General features: G+C 34.1%; 1 protein-coding gene across 4 annotated transcripts in view; it reads left to right on the top strand.

Moving 5' to 3' along the window:
* Positions 1-21953, top strand: part of RYR3 (ryanodine receptor 3) — a 200449-nt gene that overhangs the window by 43109 nt on the left and 135387 nt on the right. For all 4 annotated transcript variants that reach the window (XM_058829273.1, XM_058829270.1, XM_058829271.1 and 1 more), the window contains exons 2-10: positions 4325-4444; positions 6185-6292; positions 9740-9814; positions 10816-10894; positions 13327-13439; positions 13795-13894; positions 16941-17034; positions 20291-20365; positions 21233-21389. In XM_058829273.1, coding sequence (XP_058685256.1) covers positions 4325-4444; positions 6185-6292; positions 9740-9814; positions 10816-10894; positions 13327-13439; positions 13795-13894; positions 16941-17034; positions 20291-20365; positions 21233-21389 — 921 coding nt within the window. The remainder of the gene's footprint in view (positions 1-4324; positions 4445-6184; positions 6293-9739; positions 9815-10815; positions 10895-13326; positions 13440-13794; positions 13895-16940; positions 17035-20290; positions 20366-21232; positions 21390-21953) is intronic.

Genomic DNA, 21953 nt, shown 5'->3' with positions numbered 1-21953 from the left:
AATATAATAATATATAATAATATATAATATAAAATATATTGAAGTGTGTCTATATTTGGATACAAACCCTATACAGATTTATGTGTACTATATGAATCACTACAACTCTAAATTATGGAATATATATATGCAACATAAATAAAGAATGAGTTTCACTAACTGTTGGAATTTCTTTTTTCTCAAATCCTGCACTGGAAAACTAGCGAACTGTGCAGGAGCAAGGTCATGTCAGCAGTACATTAATACACCCTTGTCATTGAATTTCTTTGCAGATAGTCAAATAATTTAGTAATAAAAATCAATTTTGCTTATGTTTTGACTTGTTATTTTGTGACAGAAACTCAGTTTAAGTTCACCATCACTTGTATTATGAAACCTGAGGATGAAGACAGCCTGAACAGCAAGATAAAATAGTGTTTGGTTATGAACTACTGGACTGTGGTTCTTTAAAAATTCATTTTTAAAGTTATATAGTATACTGCTTAATTCTGTATTGCTGAAGGCTAGGAATAAAAGTTCTCTGTTAAAAAAAACCTAATGTATTCACAAAATTTTACATAATTTTGTGTAGAGTCAATTTCTATTTTCGTAACTTTCTCATTCTTAAAATTGAACATATTGAATTTGTAACTGTTTTAGAAATACCTTTGCTTCTCAGTGTTTATTGACATTACTATATAGTCAAATTTGCAATGCAGCTTCAGCTCTAGCCAAAGCAAGTAGAAAATTACTTTAGCAGTACACGAAGTCATGTGGTTACCTACTTTCAAGACAAACCCAAATCCCCCAAACTGTTTTTATTATTTTTGCAGAAGTTATGCAGTGTGAATACACAAATGGACAATGGATGGTATTATGGCACATTAGCTACATGACATTAGGTAAATTCTGCAGTATTTCAGACCTTCTGAATTATATTTTAGCAATTTCAACATGTTTTAATGTATAGACCTTCTTAGATTTGGGATGGAGTCACTTTGTGTATGTCCTTTTGCTAAAGGGCTGAGAGATGAATCTTAACCAGATAAGAGATTTCTGGACAGAAGAGGAGAACTTCCACTTCCGCTTCATTCAGAATAAAAAAATTAAGAATTGCTCTGCATCTGTATTTGTGAATAGATAGAATCATGGTAGTGTCTCATGGCTAACTTGATGGTGGAAACCAGTCATGAGAATGTGTGTTCTTTCTGAGGCAGAGGAGCAAAAGCAGTTTCTTGTGCAAGTGCCCATGTGCAGTGGACCACTGTTTATAGGTGTCCTTTCCTATCTGTGATTCTATGCACTCTAAGCCTTTTATAAATGTTTTATTAAAAACCAACCAACCAAAACAAACAAACAAGCAAACAAACCAAACAAGAAAATCCCCAGAAAAATCCCCCAGAAAAACCTCACATCCCACACCCCAAAAATAAATGGACTAGAACATGGAAATTTCAGAGTTGCTGGATGAGAAAAATTGCATTTTAAACACTTACTGAATCAAAACCATTTAAATTTGTTGAATTCAGGGTTCACAAACTGGGTCCTGAAAACAAGGTACTGCTGAGATATTTTCTGCACTTTCATGATAGCATAGCAGCTCCATAAAACTCATTTCCATTAGCATCTTCAGGCCAGAAAAGCAATTATAGACCTCAGCCAGAATGATGTTTTTCAGTGAGAATACATTAATACTGAATCATCTTAACAGGGAATAATTGTCTCATTTGCAGATTGTATAGATTTTGCTAATTCTTTATGCTCAGTCATGAGTGAGTACTTTTTAAAACTTTGCTCCAAAACATTCTGAAATACCATATAATATAATATTCTTGCCACTTTTAAAAAGCTATTTTTTTTATCCTACATAGCAAATACCCAGCTTGTTAAGTGTTGTAGCACAAAGGCTATTTAGGGGACTAACATAAAACATCAGTATTGAATGTTGCATACATCTCTTAAGACATTCTGTGCTTGTATTTTGGGGTTACTGCACTTAATGATTGGTAAAGTTTTTCTGATGCCAGTGTAAATTCTAAGTGCTTATTTTTCCTAATTCTATAATATTAAAATATTAATTTTGCTATATTAGGAACTCTTGCCCTTTTATATATGTGGATTTAAAAAGAAAATAGTTCATTTATTTGATTAATTCTCATTTTAAGGAATTTGGTGTATGTTCATAGAATCATACAGCAGTTTGGGCTGGAAGAGATGTTTAATATCATCCAGTTCCACTTCAGTGCCATGGGTGGGGAGACCCCCCACTAGTCCAGATTAATCAGAGCCCCATCCAACCTGGCCTTGAGGACATCCAGGGTTGGGGCATCCACAATTTCTCTGGGAACCCTGTGCCAGTGTATATCATTCTTTCAGTTTAAAGCTGTTATCTCTTGTCCTATAGAGACAGGACATGCCCTTGTGAAAAGTCTGATGGCATTATTTATGAATTATAATAGAGGCTATATATATATACACACCTTTGTGGAATAATGAAAACTTTAATGAAATAGGGAAAATAAATGCAATTTGAGTTATTTAGAAATAATTCAATGTATTGATAAGTGCATGCTAAATTTCAAATCTCAAATTTTATTCTAAATTCTGGCATTTATAAATTAATGTTTTAGTATTTTACTACTTTTAACTCTAAAATATGTATGTTCAAATATTGATACAGGAACCAGATGATGAAAAATGTTTTAATCATCTTTATTTTTTTCTTACATCTGTTCTAATTTGTCCCCACCAAATAGATATGATTCTGATGTAAATTTCTAAAAATTCATTAAGAGAGACATATAGTGGGTACTTAATTGTACTGGTAATATTTTGTAACTTATTACACTAAAGATTAAAAAGCAAAAAAAAAATTATTAATGAACATGAAAGCTGAAAATTTCAGAGAGCATTTTATAGAAATGGAAGCAGAAGCAACAGGAGGACAGATATTTTTTAGCATTAATTAATTGTGTCTAACTGCTACATTTTAGAATTGTTTGCAAAAATGTCTTGAATTATTTTTTTGTAGTGTTGAACCACTATTGACTGTCATGCAAAGCTAGATAAAAAAATACTTTTGACAGCTGCTGATTAGTCTGAAATGTAATAGTTGCCAAGTCAGTAAGCAGTACTAAAGGGTCTCCTAAAAAAGTGCAGTAACTTGCACACACCTGTGAAATCACCCAAGTGAAAAACACGCTTCTGATTTCCCTTTTAAAGGGTGTGTCACTTAATTCCTTTGGTGAAAATTACTTTGCCTCTCACAGCTCTTATTTCAAGTGCCCGAAAGCCGTGCTAGTGTCATAGTATTGCAGTTGCATAAGGGGAGTGTAAATAGCACTGCTGCTTTTAGAATATAATTGTTCAAGTGATCTCAGAGCTCAGCACAGGCGGCTGTTGTGTATCTGCTTTGATAATAATAATTGACACCAGCATAACTTTGTAGCTGGAGGGGACAGTGACATATCATATCACTCCTGTTTTATCAGCTTCCGCCCCCTTAAAAATTTGTCAGCCAGTGTCTTTTCATGAACTGTTACATGCCTGTATAAAAATAAGTGCTTCTACAAGCTACTGTTTCCACTGGTGTTTTTGTTAGTGGACAAGTTTTGGAAAATAAAATTATTTTTAATTCTGTATATAGCTTTGACATGCCTCAAACACTAAAAATAATCTCTTTTGGCTCACTTATATCAGCATTAGTGTCACATATTAAGAGGTGAAAAAGGGCTTGGCACCTTATATGCTTGGCATTATATTATGCAACAAATTGTAAAAGTGCTTTTCCAGAGTGTTCTTATTATTTGGATATGTCTTTTGAGGATCAAGTTCTTATGACTTATTTGAACTTTCTCTTGAAAAACGCCTCTTGGATCTTTGGTTGTACACAGAAGTTTCTATATTGCATGAAAATTTAAAAGTTAGGATTCTGCATTCTGAGAAATAGTGTTAATCATTTACTGTGCTACCATATAGCTCTGCTCTTTGCAAAATCAGAGTAAAGGTTTCTTACTGTAAGCATTATAACAGTGTGCTTACAGTTTGTTTCATATCACTAAAGAAACAGAAGGACACACACTTGTAAAAGCCTTGGAGACAGTGTGCAGTCTTTGTCACTTTGATAAAGTCTTCAGTGTAAATCTATATGGAAATATTTATATGTTTATCACTCTATTATAGGTATGCATCAAAAGAATCTCTGCATATGCACATTATATGATTTAGAGTATAGATTTAGAGTATAATGCCTTCATTTTCAACAGATGTTACAGGACTTCCTAACATTACACTGTGCATATAAATTCCAAGTAATTTTTTTTTCTTGTTCTTTGTACTGTGACAGGATGATGAAGTAGTACTTCAGTGTGTTGCCAGCATTCACAAAGAACAAAGGAAGTTTTGCTTGGCAGCTGAGGGACTTGGGAATCGCCTGTGCTTTTTGGAGCCAACATCAGAAGCTAAAGTAAGAAGATGATACTCTCAAATGGTGTAACTGATCAGTGAATGTTAACCTACTTATTCACTAGCACATTGAATTATGGTTTCTTAAATGTGATGCTAGAGGGACCTTATATATGCTTTTCTTCCTGACTGCATCTTAGAATTGCTTGCAAAAATTTCCTAGAGACTCCAAATAAATTTTGAGGTACACCTGTGGACACTCAAAAGCTTCTATTCTTTAACTGAAAAAATTCCTGTAATTGAAATACTTCCTATTTTCAAGATAAAGTCTCCAGAGTACTCTTACGATTTAAGTTCACTGAGTCCCTGTCTTTCTATTAGTGCTGTAGGTTCAAATATATTGATACACTGGACTGATAATTTTAGAAGAATTGTTCACCTGTTAATTACTGGTGTTAAGTGTTGTTCCTGACTTCATTAGCAATCTGGAAGCTAAATGCATAGGAACAAGAATAATTAAGTGAAAGAGAATTTTAAAAGTTTAAAAATGGCAAATTGAAAAAAGAAGCTATAGATTTGCGAAGAAAAAAACCCAAAAACCCCTGGGTAATAAGCAGAGTTTGAAAGGACAAAGGAGAGATGAAACTGTAAGCCTCTACTAGAGCAGAATGTTAAACCAAGCAGAGAAGGACCTCCTCTCTCTCTTGTTTTCTCTCTGCATCTTTTTCCTAAATTGTTTGTATTTCTTCAGTTTTCACCACCTTAAAAAACAACATTATCCAGAATTTCATTTCTTCTTGTTGCTCTGATTTAAAAAAGAAGAAGTGCATATCCACTGTAAAGCTCATCCACAGCCATGATCTTTGTCATGAATCACAGAATGCGGAGTTGTTAAGGTTGGGAAGAATCTGTGAAGATCATCCAGTGCAAACTCTCTACTTAGAATAGCTTCAGGCAGAACAGATTGCTTTGGACACTTGGAGCAGAGTTTGAGTATCTCCAAGGGTGGACACCTCTCTGGGCTACCTGTTCTACTGTTTACCATGCTCACAGTAAAAGTAGGGGGTTTTTGTCATGTTTAAACAGTATTTCCTGTACTTCACTTTGTATAAATTTCCCTTGTCCTTTCTCTGGGTTCTACTGTGTAGTCACTGGAACTGCCTTTGTGCTTTTCTGCTATGTATTTATGTACATTGATAGTTTTCCTTGAGACTTTTTTCTCTTGGACATATATTTCTTTGGACATATCAGTGCCAAGAAACTGGAAAAAAAATAAAAGTCTGCTGTGAAGTTTCATATTTCAAAACCAGCAGATATATTGATTCAAAAATTAAGGTTTCCTAAAAGAGTTCTTATTATGATGTCATAAGATTCTGAATCTTAGCTATTTAGTTACTGGATTAAGTGTCTTCTATCAACCTCATACATGATATAAGATCATATACCTTCTCTTCTGTTTTGTCAGCGACATTATAGAACAAATACAATATCCACAATGTCATTCTAAAAGACAGGTAAGCAATAATAGGTAGGGGAAAAGTTTTTGCATTTGCACCTGAAGAAGTTTCATTTGACCGTGAGGAATACAGCTCAAGGAAAGTAAAATTGCTGTGTTGTCAATTTATGAAGAATGGATTTATATTGTTTTCATGCAGGAGAATAGCATGTACCTCAAAACCAAATGAGTATACATTAAGTAGAGATTCAAAAATTACAATAAACATATGTTCAAACACACTTTTCATCCTTTTTAATCTGTTCTTCTGATCTGTTCTTGCACTGTTTTATTTTTTTTTTACAGTATGTCCCTCCAGACCTTTGCGTCTGTAATTTTGTCCTTGAACAGTCACTATCTGTCAGAGCCCTTCAAGAAATGCTGGCCAGCACAGGGGATAATGCTAGTGAAGGGGTAAGTAAATTGACCTCAGAAAACATGAAATTGGAATATAGATTGTCCTCAGTTATTTAATTGTTCAGGATTTTCTGGAAGGCTTCTTATGTCATAGTATTCTTGGGACATTATTGCTCCACTTCTGTAACCCCATTAATTTCTCTTTGGCAGCGAGGAGACGGTGCAACTGTCTTTTGAATATTTGTGATCCACAAATCCAGAAACATTATCAATTTGATGCTTTGACCCTAATTCTCCAATTTCAGCTGAATCAAGCTGAATTGAACTTTTATTCTCTTACAAACAGAGCATGATAAAACTCTAGGGCTTTACTTATTTTACCACCTAATGGCTTATTCTGCACTTCAGATCTTTAATTGGCACATATTATTGCACAGATGGGAAAGATGGAGTTCTATCACCCCTGATCTGGCACTTCAACTTTTGCATACATGGTTTTCAGACTACATTAATACTGATCTTTTGTTTTCCACTGCAGAAAAAAGGGCGATTTTTTTTTTTATTTTTGCAATTACATTGCCTTGTACAAAACAAATCTTGATGAAAATAAAAGAATAGGCTTAGGAAATCAAAAGATCGATTTAAACATTTATAGGATTACAAAGAAATTACATAATTTTTAGTATTTCCAAAATATTCACTGCAAACTGCAGCTGAAAGATTTAATCTGAGGTTAATAGTGATATATGAATATTTTATTTGTGATTGGAAGTAGAGGACATATAATCTCTTTGGTAAAAAAGATCACACTCTTGCCTAAGGAGAAATAGACAAAAAAAGCGAATGTAATCTGTTGTGTTTGTCCTGCATTTATTTTCAAGTTAGGTACAAACCACTGGGGAAACTGAAATAGAAACACAGCAGTTCATACTAATAGCAAGGCTGAAATAAAAAAAAAATATTTGCTTTTCATATTAAATTTAGTTTGGAACAGAGTTCTGCTGCTAGTTTCAGATTTTTTCTAGAGGAAGACTGTAGCTTACTCAGTTTGTAGGTTTTGTTGTTTTGATTTGGTTGTGTTTTCTTCTTTTGTTTTTTTGTTTTTTTTAATTAGCCTCAAACTTACAAGTAGTTCATTAAAAAACTTTAATAAAATGGCAGGAAGATTTTCATTGCATGTTCTCAGTATTCATTTATTTGTTGAAAACTGAATAAGTGTAATTTTCTTTTGACAACCTGTTTGTAATTACTGTTGAATTTGCTGTTAAGGTTTTCCTTTAAAAAAAAATATATATACATATATATATATATATATATATATATAAAAGAGGTATTATATTCACCTCTACATAGTTTTGCAGTTTTCTTCACCAAGCAGTGATAAGTTCCTGTAGGATTAAAACCATTTTTTATGAGTGACATATTTTGAAGAATCTGGGTGGTAGTTTAACTTATGTGTTGTTCACAGTGTGTAAAACCATTTGCCAACACATGTATAACCATTATTTGAGCTCTTAGAATATCCTTTATCTTTGTCCCTTCCAAATGAATCCAAGGATGAGAACTGACCTTAAATGCCATCCAAAAGGAACTCAAACGATGCATGTTAAATCCTCTAAAGGAAGCAAATGGAAAATCCAGTTTTGCCTCTCCCTGATCTTGTCATAGTTTTACATATTCAAAATTAGTAACTTAGCTAGTTAGTTAGTTAGTTGGTTGAAGCTATGGATGCAGTTACTTTAATGAATCTGAAACATGCTTGTTGCGGTTTTAAGGTAGTAACTAAAAAATTACTTATTTCTTGCTGTGAGATAGGGATTAGAACAAGAGCAAAACAGGCTTAAAATTTAAAAGGAAATAAAGAAAATTTATTAACAAAACTACAAGAATAAGAACACCAGAATAAACTTCCAGAAAACCCTTTTATCCCCCACTACCCACCATTCCTTTGTTCACATGACAACATAGAGACAAAAAACTTTGGAACTTTGGTGTTTAAAACAGTCCCAATTCCTGCTAGCGTCTTTTCATCAGTCTTTGTAGAGAAACAGAAGTCTTCTTCTGCTAATCTATGGAATTTCTCATAAGAAAACCATCTCTGATATAGTTTTCTATTTCTCTGATGCCAGCTGCCCGGAAATCTGCCATCAGTTCACTCTTTCCATTTCACATCACTCTGAGGTGTGTATGGGTCAATGAGTCTAGGGATGTCATTTTTAAAGATGAGTTATTCAAAGGCAAAAGTTCTCTTCATCTGTCTCTGTGAGCTTCCCTGGAAACAGTTTTCTCATTGCCTCAAGTGGCCTCAAATCTTTGCCTCACTCTGTTCCAGCACCTCACTGTATCACAATTACTCCACTTTTTGTTTAAAACCCACACTTTGAACACTCCATTCCACCCAATATACTCTGTCATGAATTAAAGTAGTTTTTTCAGAACACTATTGTCCATCTCCATAGCTTTAACAGAAAAATATTTCAGCTTATAAAGCATCTCCTTATTCTCTCTTCCCCATCTAAAACTTAACTCTTTTCTTTACTGTCTTTGATGGTTTTATGATGTTTGCTTCATGTTGATTGTCTCTCTCTCTCTGTCTCTCTGAGAAAAAGCAGTAATCTGTACGTTTTATCTAAGTAGTAAAAGAATTAAAGTCTTGGAAAAGCTGCAAGTGTTTATGGTGTCAGGTTTCAGTCCAGCAGCAGAAACTACAAACTAAGCCAGGCTGGCTGGCTCCGTTTCTCTTCCCCCCGACCCCCTTCTCCGTCCTCTGCGGCCTTGTCCAGCCTGGAGCGGGGGGAAAGCTGAGACAGAGCCTAGTTACTTTTCAGAAGCTGGAAACCAAAAAGAGAGCAAGAGAACTCTGGCTTTACATCTTAAGGTGGTGTTTACAAGTTGATCTTACTTTTCAATGGTCAAAACTGCTGTCAATTCTTAGAAATGACAGATAATTGGTCAGGAGAAAAGACTCTTATCAGCCTCCAGCAGCTTCAACTTCCTTAGCTCCCAAAGCTATCTTAAAGGTAAAGTCACCCCATGACAATGCTAAAGATTATGATTAGCAAGTAGATATTCTTAGTATATGCTAAAACTATTCTGGGCAGTAGGTATGTTATCTTCTCTTTCAGATTTCAGTTTCTGTATGTATATATTTATTTATATTGTTGTTATTTTTTTAATGCCTACATGAAGTTTATAAGAAAGGTAAGTAGCATCTTAGCTTAAAACATGCTTTTGCAAATGCCATGTTTTACTAAATCATAATAAAAATCAGGTAATAATAAAAGTCTTGGTCAAAGAACAACATTTTTTCCTTTGGCAGATATTTGGCTATTGCTGTAGCTACTTCATTATTATGATTTTTCCCCCCAGGGTGTACATTTCATAATTTGTTGGAATATTTGCACTTATTCCTTCAACTGCCATAGCTCTTCATGCTGTTGCATAGTTCTGACCATGGTGCACTCAGAGCAGTGGAGTTCTGACCTTCTCCATCCTGTTCTGCAGGCAGCCCAAGGGGGTGGCCACCGGACCCTGCTGTACGGCCATGCCATACTACTTCGACATTCGTTCAGTGAAATGGTAAGAGAGGGAGCACCTGCACAGAATGAGTACCATTGAATCATAAACGTCTTTGCACCAAAATTAAAAAAAAAAAATAAAAAAAAATTGGAATAATGTTCTTTCCAAGCTATCTTCTGCACTAGATGAAAAAGAAGTTAATAACTTGAAGTGTCTCAATACAATAGAATTGTTTAAATTCAGATTCTTTATCTACCTCAGAATTGTAGCAGAAAAGCTCCTTTGGTCATGGATAATTTCTGTGTCCTTAAGGAATCCATTTTAATGATACTTCTAATAGCAAATATTTCTTACAGAAAATTAATTTGTTGTGATATATGTTATTTTCTTCCCTATCATATTTTATGAGGTAAGGTGTTCCATTTGACATCCCGTAGTTCCCAGGGATTATGCCCACAAAGATGCTGTCTTCAGGCTGCCTTGTATAAATTTCATCATACTGTATTCTACAACTGAAAAATTTCAGCTGTTTTGAATCTTTGACCAACTAGGGCCCATGTAAATACACCTAATACAAGGCTGAAGAAATGAGAAGTCAGGAAAACACTTTATTACCTTTTTCCTGTACTAGGAAACACTACATTAATCTTCAAACTATGTTGCTTTTGTTTATGAACCTTGAAAATTGTAGTTGCCTTGATATACCAGAGTTGCAAGTATTATTATTGCCTTTTGGTATGTTTTTTAATGTTTTCATGAATCAAACTTATTATGATAGGGCTGTAGCTAGATGTTTGCCTGTTCCTATTTGATGAGCTGTATAAAACTTCAGAAGGTAGATGCTAAATTGCACAGCTGAAGTGGAAATGTGCTGCAGTGGAAAAGGATTTTAATATTTAGAGTTCAGGAAGAGCTTCTGTATGAATAACAACATCATCTTTAACTCATTTAAAAAAAATTAAGTATGATAGTTAGATGAGGTAATGTGAATGTATTCATTTGGCATGTGTGTTAATGGATACTGTTGGGTTTTTGTTTTCAATAACTTCACTATTTTCCAGTATTTGACATGTTTAACATCATCAAGATCCCAGACAGATAAACTTGCATTTGATGTGGGACTACGAGAAAATGCAGCAGGTATGGAGAGTTATTTTTGAAGTAGAATGAGTCACCCATTTCTGGTTTTAGAAGAAGCATTGAGTTTAATGTAACTGTAATCTTAGGAATGGGATCCTTATATGTTCTTCAGAAATAAGATGACTGAAACAAATGACTGTTAGTACTAATGATTTTCAGCACATGAAATGACTTTGTGTAAGAATGTGAGAGTCTTACAATTAAACTGACTTAACACAACTGCACTAAAGTACATGATAATGGTCAGAATAAAAAATTTGTGTTGAATGAAATACATTTGATGCCTTTGTTTGTTTTTGGTTTTGTTTTTTTTTGGTTTGACATTTAAAGTACAGAAAAGCCATATACTGGTGCATTGACAATATATATTGTAACCAAGTAACAAAAGAAGTTTGCAACTTGTAGTGCAGAAAACGAGAAGAAAATATGTGGGGAAGACATTGTTAAAAGAGCTGGATAGAAATATACACATAATATGGATGATCCAATAATGGGACAAAGTGGAAGAGATACAACACAAACATGACATTAGGAGAAATGTTTAAAATCTAGTTAATGTATTTGTGGGAGTACTGCCATTACCATTACTGCTGACAGAAGTACAGTAAAAAAAATTTTGCTTCCATGAAAACATATATAAATTATGAGTTGCCACTGGGAGCTATATTAAATAAATTTAAAGGTGACTTAGCCAAAAAGAGCCACAAACAGAAACACAGACATGTTGCTGTTTACATAGTGCTCATGGTTTCTGAAAGTGATGAGTACTCCTCAGAAAGTAGCAGGTGACTGTAATAATCAGCCCGAGATGTATCTTGAAGGGAAAATCCAAGTATCTGTATACACACTTCATTAATGTCAAGCTCAAATAAAGAAATACCGTTTATGTTAATATAAACCTGTGCTTTCTATTGTTTTTTTTCATTATTTTGAAAATAAATTAAAATCAAATAGACTAATTGATGATGGAGATGCACTGGCAGTACAGATGTTAAAATATTTGTAAATCATAATCTTTGAATCTATTCAGGTAACTACAAAATTTTGTCTTTTGAATGAGTGAAGTTTGTCCTTTGTTTGTTTATAGCCATACAGAAAATGGCTTTAGACAGATATTACAGATTGTTACTAGGCTTTGATTGTTGCCTTAGATGGAGAACACTTTCTTTAGGCATGTTGAGAAAAGGAATGTATGTGATAAAAGGAATATGTGTGTTTAATCTCTACTAAAATAGTTTCAGTGAAATCTGTTTTTTTACAATTTTATAGCCTTTTTATAGAACTATTGTACACATATCTGCTTCTGTCTATGAGGTTCTATAATATGAGGTTCTGTCTGTAGTTGTTTAATTGGTATTTGCTTAACTGTACATACACAAGAAAACCTTTGTACACATAGGTAATATTCAGAAAAGCTTAGTTATGTTTCTGCACAGAGAGCTTTGGTAACTTCAGCAAGCCTGGAAAGCTCATAAACTGAGTGCCATAATATCACTTTCCCTTCTCTACTCCCTCACCTATGGGACTGTGCTAATGAATCACTTTCTGCTGCAGGAAATATTCTTCATGTAGCAGAGGGAAAAATCACTGGCTATTAAAAATTATTCCCTTGGAAAGTTTAGCATTTTACACCTGTATGGATGTAGCTTCTATTTATTGTCTTCACTATAGCTAGTTTCATAACCTTCGTATTTTGTTTTAAATGGAGGTTTTACATGAGATATCTTAATCAAACAAATTTTTGTACTTTGATTCTACAAAATTTATAAATTTTGTTCAACTAGTTTCTTCAAGGTCTTTTCTTTCACACTCTGAAGAGTGTGAAATTGTGAGATTAATTAGGTAATCTTCCCAGAATGTCTGCGTGTGAGTGGCTCTGTGTGTGTGTGTTTGTGTGTGTGTGTGTTTGTGTGTGTGTGCAGAGTGACCTGGAATCTTATGTTTAATGTGTAGGAAATGTTCTATGGTTGTCACCCTTAGGATTGGCTATTTTGTAATTATATGGTCTGTAGTGCTATTGGAACTGCTTCCAAGTTTGTTAGGCTATGTGATACAGAAGATTATGAATTAAACATGACCATTAAATAAAAGAAGAGACAAAAGGTGATAAATAAGATCAAGGCAGCTGTCAGCAATTTCCTGGCAAGGAGAGCCTCCAAGGGAGAGAAGTTCTGAGCAGGGTTTTGTAAACACTCCCTTTAAAAGTACTTGAAAAGGGAAATATCAAATTAAAAGATTATTTGACAAAAAGTTTCAAGTAGAAAGAAAATCACCAAAAATGGTTGAAAAGAGAAACAGTGCGTTTTTTTTTAAGGTGAATAGTTTATATGACAAATTTTTCTAATGCTATTTCAATGCCGTATAAAGATATCCTTAATCTTCTTGGGAGTTGTCTGTTTTGTAGAACTTTGATTAGTGCTTCTGTTCTGTAGGTGAGGCATGCTGGTGGACAATACACCCTGCTTCTAAGCAAAGGTCAGAAGGAGAAAAAGTTCGAATAGGTGATGACCTTATCCTGGTCAGTGTGTCCTCTGAAAGATACCTGGTAAGTTTGTTTCTTTAGATAATGGTCAAGTGGTGGGAAAATACAAAATTCTGCAGGGATATCGGGAGATTGGTTGGGATTCATATGAATTATTTGTTACTAATCTAGGTAGCAATGTCTGGTTGTAATGCACTTTTATATTTAGGCACTGAAGGGGTGGTGTGTGTGTGTGTGAGTCCCTCCTCCAGAACAAGACTGCTTCCATAACTTTTTGCCAAATTTTAGAAGAATACTAATTTTAGAAGAAATTAGTGTATTTGCTTTATGATACATTCTCTTCTGTTGATAAATTAATATACTAAATATTTTAAGTGCATAATTTTCATTGTTTCCTGTTACCATTGTCTTATTTCAGCATCTCTCCGTGTCAAATGGAAATATTCAGGTGGATGCCTCCTTTATGCAGACACTATGGAATGTGCATCCTATATGCTCAGGAAGCAATATTACAGAAGGTTTGCCATTTTATTTATTTAGACATGAATATAAATTAGGTTAATCAGTATGCTTTTGATAAAGAGGGAAAAATAAAAAAAAAAACAAGCCCTCAGAATATAATGAATAAATGAGAATATATGAGAATAAAATGTAATGAAAATAAAGAAAAGGAGCTTAGGACAGAAGAATACTTAAAGGAAAAACAGGGAAATACAGATACATTGGCTGGATTTACTGAAGAAATGCTAAATGAGTACTTTAACTTTAGAATAACAAAGCTTTAAAAGCTTAATGAGAAATGAAAACTTCATTTAATTTGGGAAGTAGGAGCTGAAGAATAACTAAGGTCAGAAAACGTAGCTTTTTGATCACAATTTTCCTAAATAGTATTCTCCCACCACAGATAAAACAGAAGAGAAATAAAGGTACAGGCAAAATGGAAAGCAGTTTTCCCAAAGTTCCTGTTTCTGTCTCTTCTGCTTTTTATGGACATTTCCTCAACATCCTTTCTGGATGTCATAGCCATGCATCCTTATTGTCTTCTCTTATTCAGCCTAAATCCTAAAACACAGGGTGAGGATTTCTTCCTGGAAATTTTATGGCACTTTATGGTTGTGTTTGAGAAGCATAACCTTATTCTGAGAAACCTCTTCTTCTGTACTGAAAGTCTGATCCAGTCAGTATCTCTCCTGGTTGTAGCAAGCACTGTACTTAACCTTTGCTCTATTCAAAGTATCAGCACACGACATTCACAAAGGACTTAAATGTCTTTAAGTTAGGATAATTTCGTATGGCTTGTCTCTAAAACTTACTATTTATGGTATACTAATATCCAGTAACATAGAACAAACTGGAGCTTTAAAGGGAACTGAGAGAGAAATAGCACTTCCCTGAGGTCAGCTATAGTAAGTCTTGATGTAAGATGACTACCCTAGTGTTAGACTTAATTTAGTAGTCTTATTTGAACAATGGTTGAGTTTTTCTAACCTCAAGTGGTTTAAATCAGCATCCCACAGTGTTTCTGTGCACTGGCCCATAAGAAACCTGTCTCAGAGTGTTAGGTTTTAATTTTAAAATCATATGGGATATGGATTTTGCTTGTAATACTTTCTGATTGCTTTGGCATGCTGGAGCTGGATATTTAAAAATGGCTGTCTGGGGGCCTGCCCTTATGGTCATAAATCGAATCAGGATCAACCCTGGAAATGTCTGTGTTTTTTTAGGCTTCACAGGTGAAACAAAAAGAAGTAAAGAAACCATCCTACAGCAAAGTTTAAAACTTGTAATAGATGAAAACCATAATAAGCTACACAGAGAGGTCATGGAAGACCAGTGGTATATTTTAGATTTCTGTACCTGAAGAGATATGGCAGCTAAACTTCCTAAAAGCTTATGGAATTAGTCATTGAGGTTGGAAACGATCTGGTCCAATTCAGTGTCCAAGCCGAACCACCTAGAACATGTTGTCTAGGAATATATCTAGACAGTTTTAGACTCTCTCCAAGGAAGGAAACTCCACAACATGCCTGGGCAACCTGTGGCAGTGCTCGGGAACATTCCCTGATGCTCAAACAGACCCTGCCATGTTTCAGTGTGGGCCTGTTGCCTCTGGTTCCATCAGTAGGCACAACTGAGGTGACTTTGATCCTATAGTCCCCCCAGAGCCTCTCCCTCTCCCTCTCCCTCTCCCTCTCCCTCTCCCTCTCCCTCTCCCTCTCCCTCTCCCTCTCCCTCTCCCTCTCCCTCTCCCTCTCCCTCTCCCTCTCCCTCTCCCTCTCCCTCTCCCTCTCCCTCTCCCTCTCCCTCTCCCTCTCCCTCTCCCTCTCCCTCTCCCTCTCGCTCTTTGTCTCAGCCTTTCTCATGTGTGACATGAACCAATTTCTTAATCTTAGTGGTCCTTTGCTGTATTTGGAACCCTTATACTATGTGGCCCAGAATTATTTGCATAATCCAAAATACTGTAATTAAAAACAAAGAAAAAGTTAGGGTGGAGTAAGAAGAGATTTTCTGTGTGTCAATCAACTTTTTCTCAGCTACTTAGGCTTTGGTTTTATGTACATTCTCAGAATGGTTTATGTGAGAGATGATTGGATGTCAAAAGACAGTCTAGCTCAAGCGGAATGTAGAGAGAGAGAGTGGGATTTCCTGCATCTAAAACTGGATTAGGAATTAGACAATGCTGTTTTTATGTTATTTGTAAAACCATCAAGAAAGCCTAAATAACAGAAAAGTACTTTTTTTCCTATTATTTCATTGCTTTGACTTTTATATTAATTGGCAAGACAGTAATTGTCAGTTAAAGTTTTCCTCATTTACAAATTTATGTGAAATTAGCTGGACAGTATGAAAGTTTCCTTCTACACTTCTTCCTTTATGTGTTCTTTTAAAAGGCAGTAACTTCACTCACAAGGTCAGAATGGTTTGGACTAGGATCTGATGAGTCATTCTCCTACATCTTGTCTTTTCTTTTTTAATGTGAGGCAGAGTGCCTGGTTTTGACCTGTACTCTTTGTGTTAAATGGGTTGGAAAGTTAGCTTCTATTAAACTTAATCTTCAGAAGTGCAAAGTGTTCTTCTGTCCTCTGTCTCCTGCTGCTGCTGTGCACCTTTGATTTTGGCACAAATGACAAATGTCAGAAGAAACCTATGAGATCATGAAACTATTTTGTATTTAGATCATTTAAATTGTATTAAGGGGGAGGAAACGATGGTATTATCTATTTGATTTGGCTTTTACCTAAAGCATTCAATTTTCAAAACAATAATTGTTTTTGTTGTTTTAAGGAAGTTTTTAATTTTCTTCTCTGTCTCAGAATCCTAATTTGAGTTTTAAATGTTAAAAGTTAGCTTTTGTTTTATCTTCATTTTCAGAAGAAATATTTTTAAAAAATAAAGGTACTAAAAATAGTATATTGACACATTAAATTTTTTCCTGTTTAGTTTCAGTTATGAGTGCAAACTTGGAAAATAGATCATATCTGGGTCTTGAATTTATTAAACTTTTATGAGGGTGTTATTTTCAGTCAATGTTTTAGCTAATGAGTAAATGAGCTTCTTTTTCAGGCTATCTTCTTGGTGGGCATGTAGTACGTTTTTTCCATGGCCATGATGAGTGCTTGACAATTCCATCTACAGATCAGAATGATTCACAGCACAAGTAAGTGATGGTGTATTTTTTCGTATTTCCTTCTTTCAAAAAGGAAACAGGATGTCAGTTGAACGTGAAGTTAGGTAGATTAAACACTCTTTACAACAGTGCTTAATTAGGTAGTGACATTGTACAAGAGGTTGAGGCCTCTAAGCAGAAAATCAGTCATGAGTTCTTTCACTGTTGAAATTCAAGTTGTTGATTTTCACTGAGATTTCATCCTGTTATGTTGCTTGTCTCTAGTTTATGCTACTATAAGTAGAGGTAAGAAAGTGTTAGCATGTGAAAAAAATCTCTAAAAAATCTCTGGAAGTCTGGCCTATACAATGACTTTCATATTTTATATATTTTGCATTCTTTTTTTTCAAAATTTTTGGCTTTCTCAAATTTGATTAACATGTTAAGAAAATTGCATCATATTAGCTACACTAAACCACTTTTGTATTATACTTTTATCTACAATTGTCATCTATTATGTTGATTTATTATTTGAATTTTTCTGTATTTTTAAAATTTTTTGTTAATCAGAAGCAACGCAAGCTAATAATTTTGCTACACAAACCTGCTAGCTTTAAAAATCATATTCAACAAAAAAGACCTTTCTACTTACTGTAGAAATAAGTTATGCTTTGAGTAATTTGATACCACAAGTATCAAATTCAATTCAATTATGTCAGGTAAACTTGTCAGCTCTAAATTTCCCATGTTTACATTTCTGTGGACTAAAAATATCTCCAAGTCCTAAAGAGAAGTGAAAACCAGCAAAATTCACAAAGTGAATTGAACATTTTCAAATGGTGTGTGGTAGTGACAGAGGTTTTGAAGTTATCCTGTCCTTTGGATCTATGAGCTGAGTGACAGACGTAAGGCCAAGTTTGTACTATGTCATAGTTGTAGGAGTCACGTTTCCATTACCAAAATAAAATGAAAATACAAAAACCCCAATAGTAATAAAAATAGGAGAGAGAGATGTAGAAAATGGTTGTTTTTGTTTCCACCTCTTTATTTAATCAGTTCTATGCATTTAATTAGAAATGTTAAATAAGTTGTTAGATGAGAGTGAAGATTTCTCTTTCCATAAAACAAAAATCTCGTCTTTGGACATTTCTGTAAAGAATGCTCTTTAACAATTCACAAAGAGATTATTCTCTGACAAGAATCCTAAGGTCTTTTTTTACAGGCCAAATGGAAGTACTTAGGGTGGATATATTGAACATCATCTCGCTTGGCATGAAAAAAAAAGATGGATAGATGGAATCAAGTAGATGAAAAAAATGTTATGTGGATCCTGGTGTGAAAGAGCAGCAATTCTTCTTTACATGCAGCTTCGTTACTGAAAGAGCAGGTCAATAATTCTAGTCCAGCACTGCATATAGAAAAAGCTGGAAAAATATCTGAAATATTTTTGAGGTGAACAGAGACTATGACTATATCAGGTGAACTGAACTATGTCTGTGATACTGAACTATACCTATGATAGTCCTTTAGAGATAGAATGGTTGAGTTGGACCAAGGAGAAATGAAGGAGCTCAGAGAGAATGGAAATGAATACTTAGTTTTGAGCTTAGCTAGGATTCAGAGTCTGCCAAAAGTAAAATCATTAAGGCCAGCAGAACCAGAGACATTGGATGAAAATGGAGAGCTCCAGATAGTTATTGTGCATTCAGTACATTCAGGGAATCATATAACAGCCCAGGTTGGAAATGACCTTGAAAGATCAAATTCATAGTCTGGTAATGAGGATGAGTTGAAAGCTAGGGATTTTTTTTTTGGTTTATTTTCATTCTAGAGTACCAATACATTTTCATGCAGGATAAGATGTATAGGAATATTACTATCTTTACTATGAGGAATATTTATTCTTCTGGTGAACTAACATTCTGAAGTATTTGATATCACGTGTGCCATTAAATGTGACTCCTAAGTAAAGTAGAGGTGTAAGTACAAGTCCATTATCTTATGAAGCTGCTGGGTGCAAATGATTAGCCATGCTCCAGTATCTGATTCTATATTACTCTTCCAGGATTTTATTGGTGTTGCTCAAGGAAGAAACCTTTAAGTATTCTCAATAGAAGAAAAGGTGTAGAAATACTGCTCAGATATGAAAAACAAAGCTTTTATTTTAAAAGTTGATTTTCAGGTCCCATAGCTGCATAACATTACTAAACAGCTTTTTAAATTTTTGTCTGTTAGCTGTCAAAAATAGGAAAAGAATTTGACAATTTGGAAAGCCAGTTAAAATTCTGCATTTCAAACTGCTACTTTAATTCAGCTATATAACAGCTAGATTGTGACATCTTTATGCATGCATTTGCTGTATTCAGTCAAGTTTGCCAGAGTAGGAAGGCAGATTTAAAATTCCCTTGCTGCGCATTTTTTTCAGACACTTAAGTACAATAGAAGGTCCAGCTTCTGTGCATGCTAGGGTGGATTAATCCTTCTCAGAGGAATTACATGTAAGAAAGTATTTCATTTTTTGGTAGGTATTCAGGCCTTTCCTATTACCCATTGTATTTCCTATACTCATTATAAATGAGAAAGTTTATGCAAATTCTGGTGATTAGGTGATAAGACATCAGTGATAATTAAGACATTAAAAACTTCCTGTGAACAGGGCTAATCCACCATAATTTTTCTTTGTATTTGATTATTGAATAGAATATTAGTTTCTAACATTACTAACCTTCAGCCAGTAGCTAAAGAAAATTATATTACAGTAAAGGCTTAATTCTTTCCCTTCCTGTTTTTTATTTCTCTGAATGTGTTATCTGTTTTGTGAGGATTATAGTACAGAATTTTTGTTATCACCACATTATTTTGCCTTTCAATAAGAATCATAGAAATAATTTAAGGAATTAAGTCTCTGATGTCATGTTCTTGTTGTTTTCATGTGAAAATGCGTATCTTTATTTTAAAATATGCTATATATTTAAAACTATTGGTAATGTAGATCAATATCTTGGGAACTGTCAGAATTACATATTTTTATGTCTGACCAAATTACAGGACATTCCCAGCCACTTTCAAAGCTAAGCATTTTATCAGCTCCTGAGAGAGTATACCTTAATGGAAATAATTTCATTTACCTGAGACATTTGGATTTTTTATCGTAGTCTCACTGATGAGTAGGAATTTTCTGTCCGTTCAATGACATTTGTTTACTGGGAGAAAAGTAGTGAGTCATGTACAGTTTCCAGAGAAGCAAGTTATAAATACTATGTAAGCACAAATAAACACAAGATGGTCTTCCTATTCTTTTCTGTAGGAAAGTATTTTATGAAACTGGAGGAGCTGGCATTCGAGCAAGGTCACTGTGGAGAGTAGAACCCCTTCGAATAAGGTACTGATCTTTTAAAAAGTCTTTTGGTTAGCAACTTCTGTTATATTAATAGATATTTGATTGTTAAAGACCCTTAAGGCAGAATATTTATTTGCCATGCTTTATGATACGTGTTAGTAGGCTCTTTGTCAATAATAAAAAGCAATGTACTGTGATAGAATGGATTTCTTTCTGTCTCCCATATCAAAAGCAGCTTTGCCTATGAGATATGTGTACTTAAAGCATTGCTTCTTTACAAAAGTAAAATGAATTCCTAATTTTTCTTGGAGTATTATAAGCTTTAGTAGAAATAAGAGCAGTTATACCTCTTCTGTGTTTCTTTGTATTTTGGGTTTTTTAAAATTATCTCCTTCCTATATGATTATCTGTCTGTTATTTCCATGCAAGTGAAATTTCAATATATATCATAAGACTATATATGGCCTTTGGTGGCCATCTGAACTGTGTTTGTTTTACCCTTGGTGTGTTTGTGATTGTAAGTGAAATGCCTTCATAACTAACACAGATGTAGGATAATTCTGTGGGATGCTGAGGCCCCACTTAGGTTTAATTTGTTTGTTTAGTCAGTCAACCAAAATGTAATAGTTAATTACACATTTAGGATTTTTTTTATGGACACCATATGTAACACCGTGATAAGACAGAGAGAGGGTATAGAAACAAGAAGATGGAAGCCATACTCCTTTCCAGGGTTTCCTCTGCAAATGAATTAACAGTTTTCATCTGATTTAATGCAAGTATTGAAATCAGAACCAAAAAAGGAATATATATATATATAGCATATTCTATTTCTGAACATCCTTTAAAACCTAAAGAAAAAATTCTAGTTTTACTTACTTAAACTATTTTTTGATGTCTCATGTTTAGCTGGAGTGGAAGTAACATCAGATGGGGGCAGCCTTTTCGTCTTCGACATATTACAACAGGAAAGTACTTGGCTCTGAGTGAGGATGAAGGAGTAGTAATATTAGACAGAGAAAAGTCAGACACAGCATCTACAGCCTTTTGTTTTAGAGCATCAAAGGTAAATAAAAACTATGTAAATCTGTTCCGAATGTGAAGCACTAAAATCTAATCTGAATTGTTTCAACAACTGTAAAAATTGCTTGTAATTTCTAAATTGAAGCTAAGGCTAGGCATTGTGCACTTAAATTCAAATGTAAACAACCTGTGTCAAGAATAACAAAGGTTTCATGGAGGAAAAATAAGAGCAATAAATAAACTTTAGAATAAATGAAACTGTTACCAGTTTTAAAAAACAAGATTAAAAGCAAATACAGTGCAAGATATGGTGGTTTATTAAATATGAATACTTTATTAATTATAGACTTATTTTAGTTGGACAGAATCTCATTAGAGTGTTACACATTCCAGCTCTATCTGTCATAATTGAATTCAATTGAATTCAGTTCAGTTGCTATTCTTTATGCAGTGTGCTGATAAGAACAGAACACAATCAAATTTTTCCTAAATGTAAGGCAAATGTAGTCAGTGATTTCTAAACCATATGTTTTCAAATTATGCTCTTTCGTGAGCTGCTAATTGCATGTTATTAGCTTTTTCATTGTTTCCAGCTGAGAAAAACATT

Source organism: Poecile atricapillus, chromosome 1 (genome assembly GCF_030490865.1).
Source record: "Poecile atricapillus isolate bPoeAtr1 chromosome 1, bPoeAtr1.hap1, whole genome shotgun sequence".
NCBI lineage: Eukaryota > Metazoa > Chordata > Aves > Passeriformes > Paridae > Poecile > Poecile atricapillus.
Note: the sequence above shows the minus strand (reverse complement) of the source record. Positions and strands in the feature narration are given on the sequence as shown.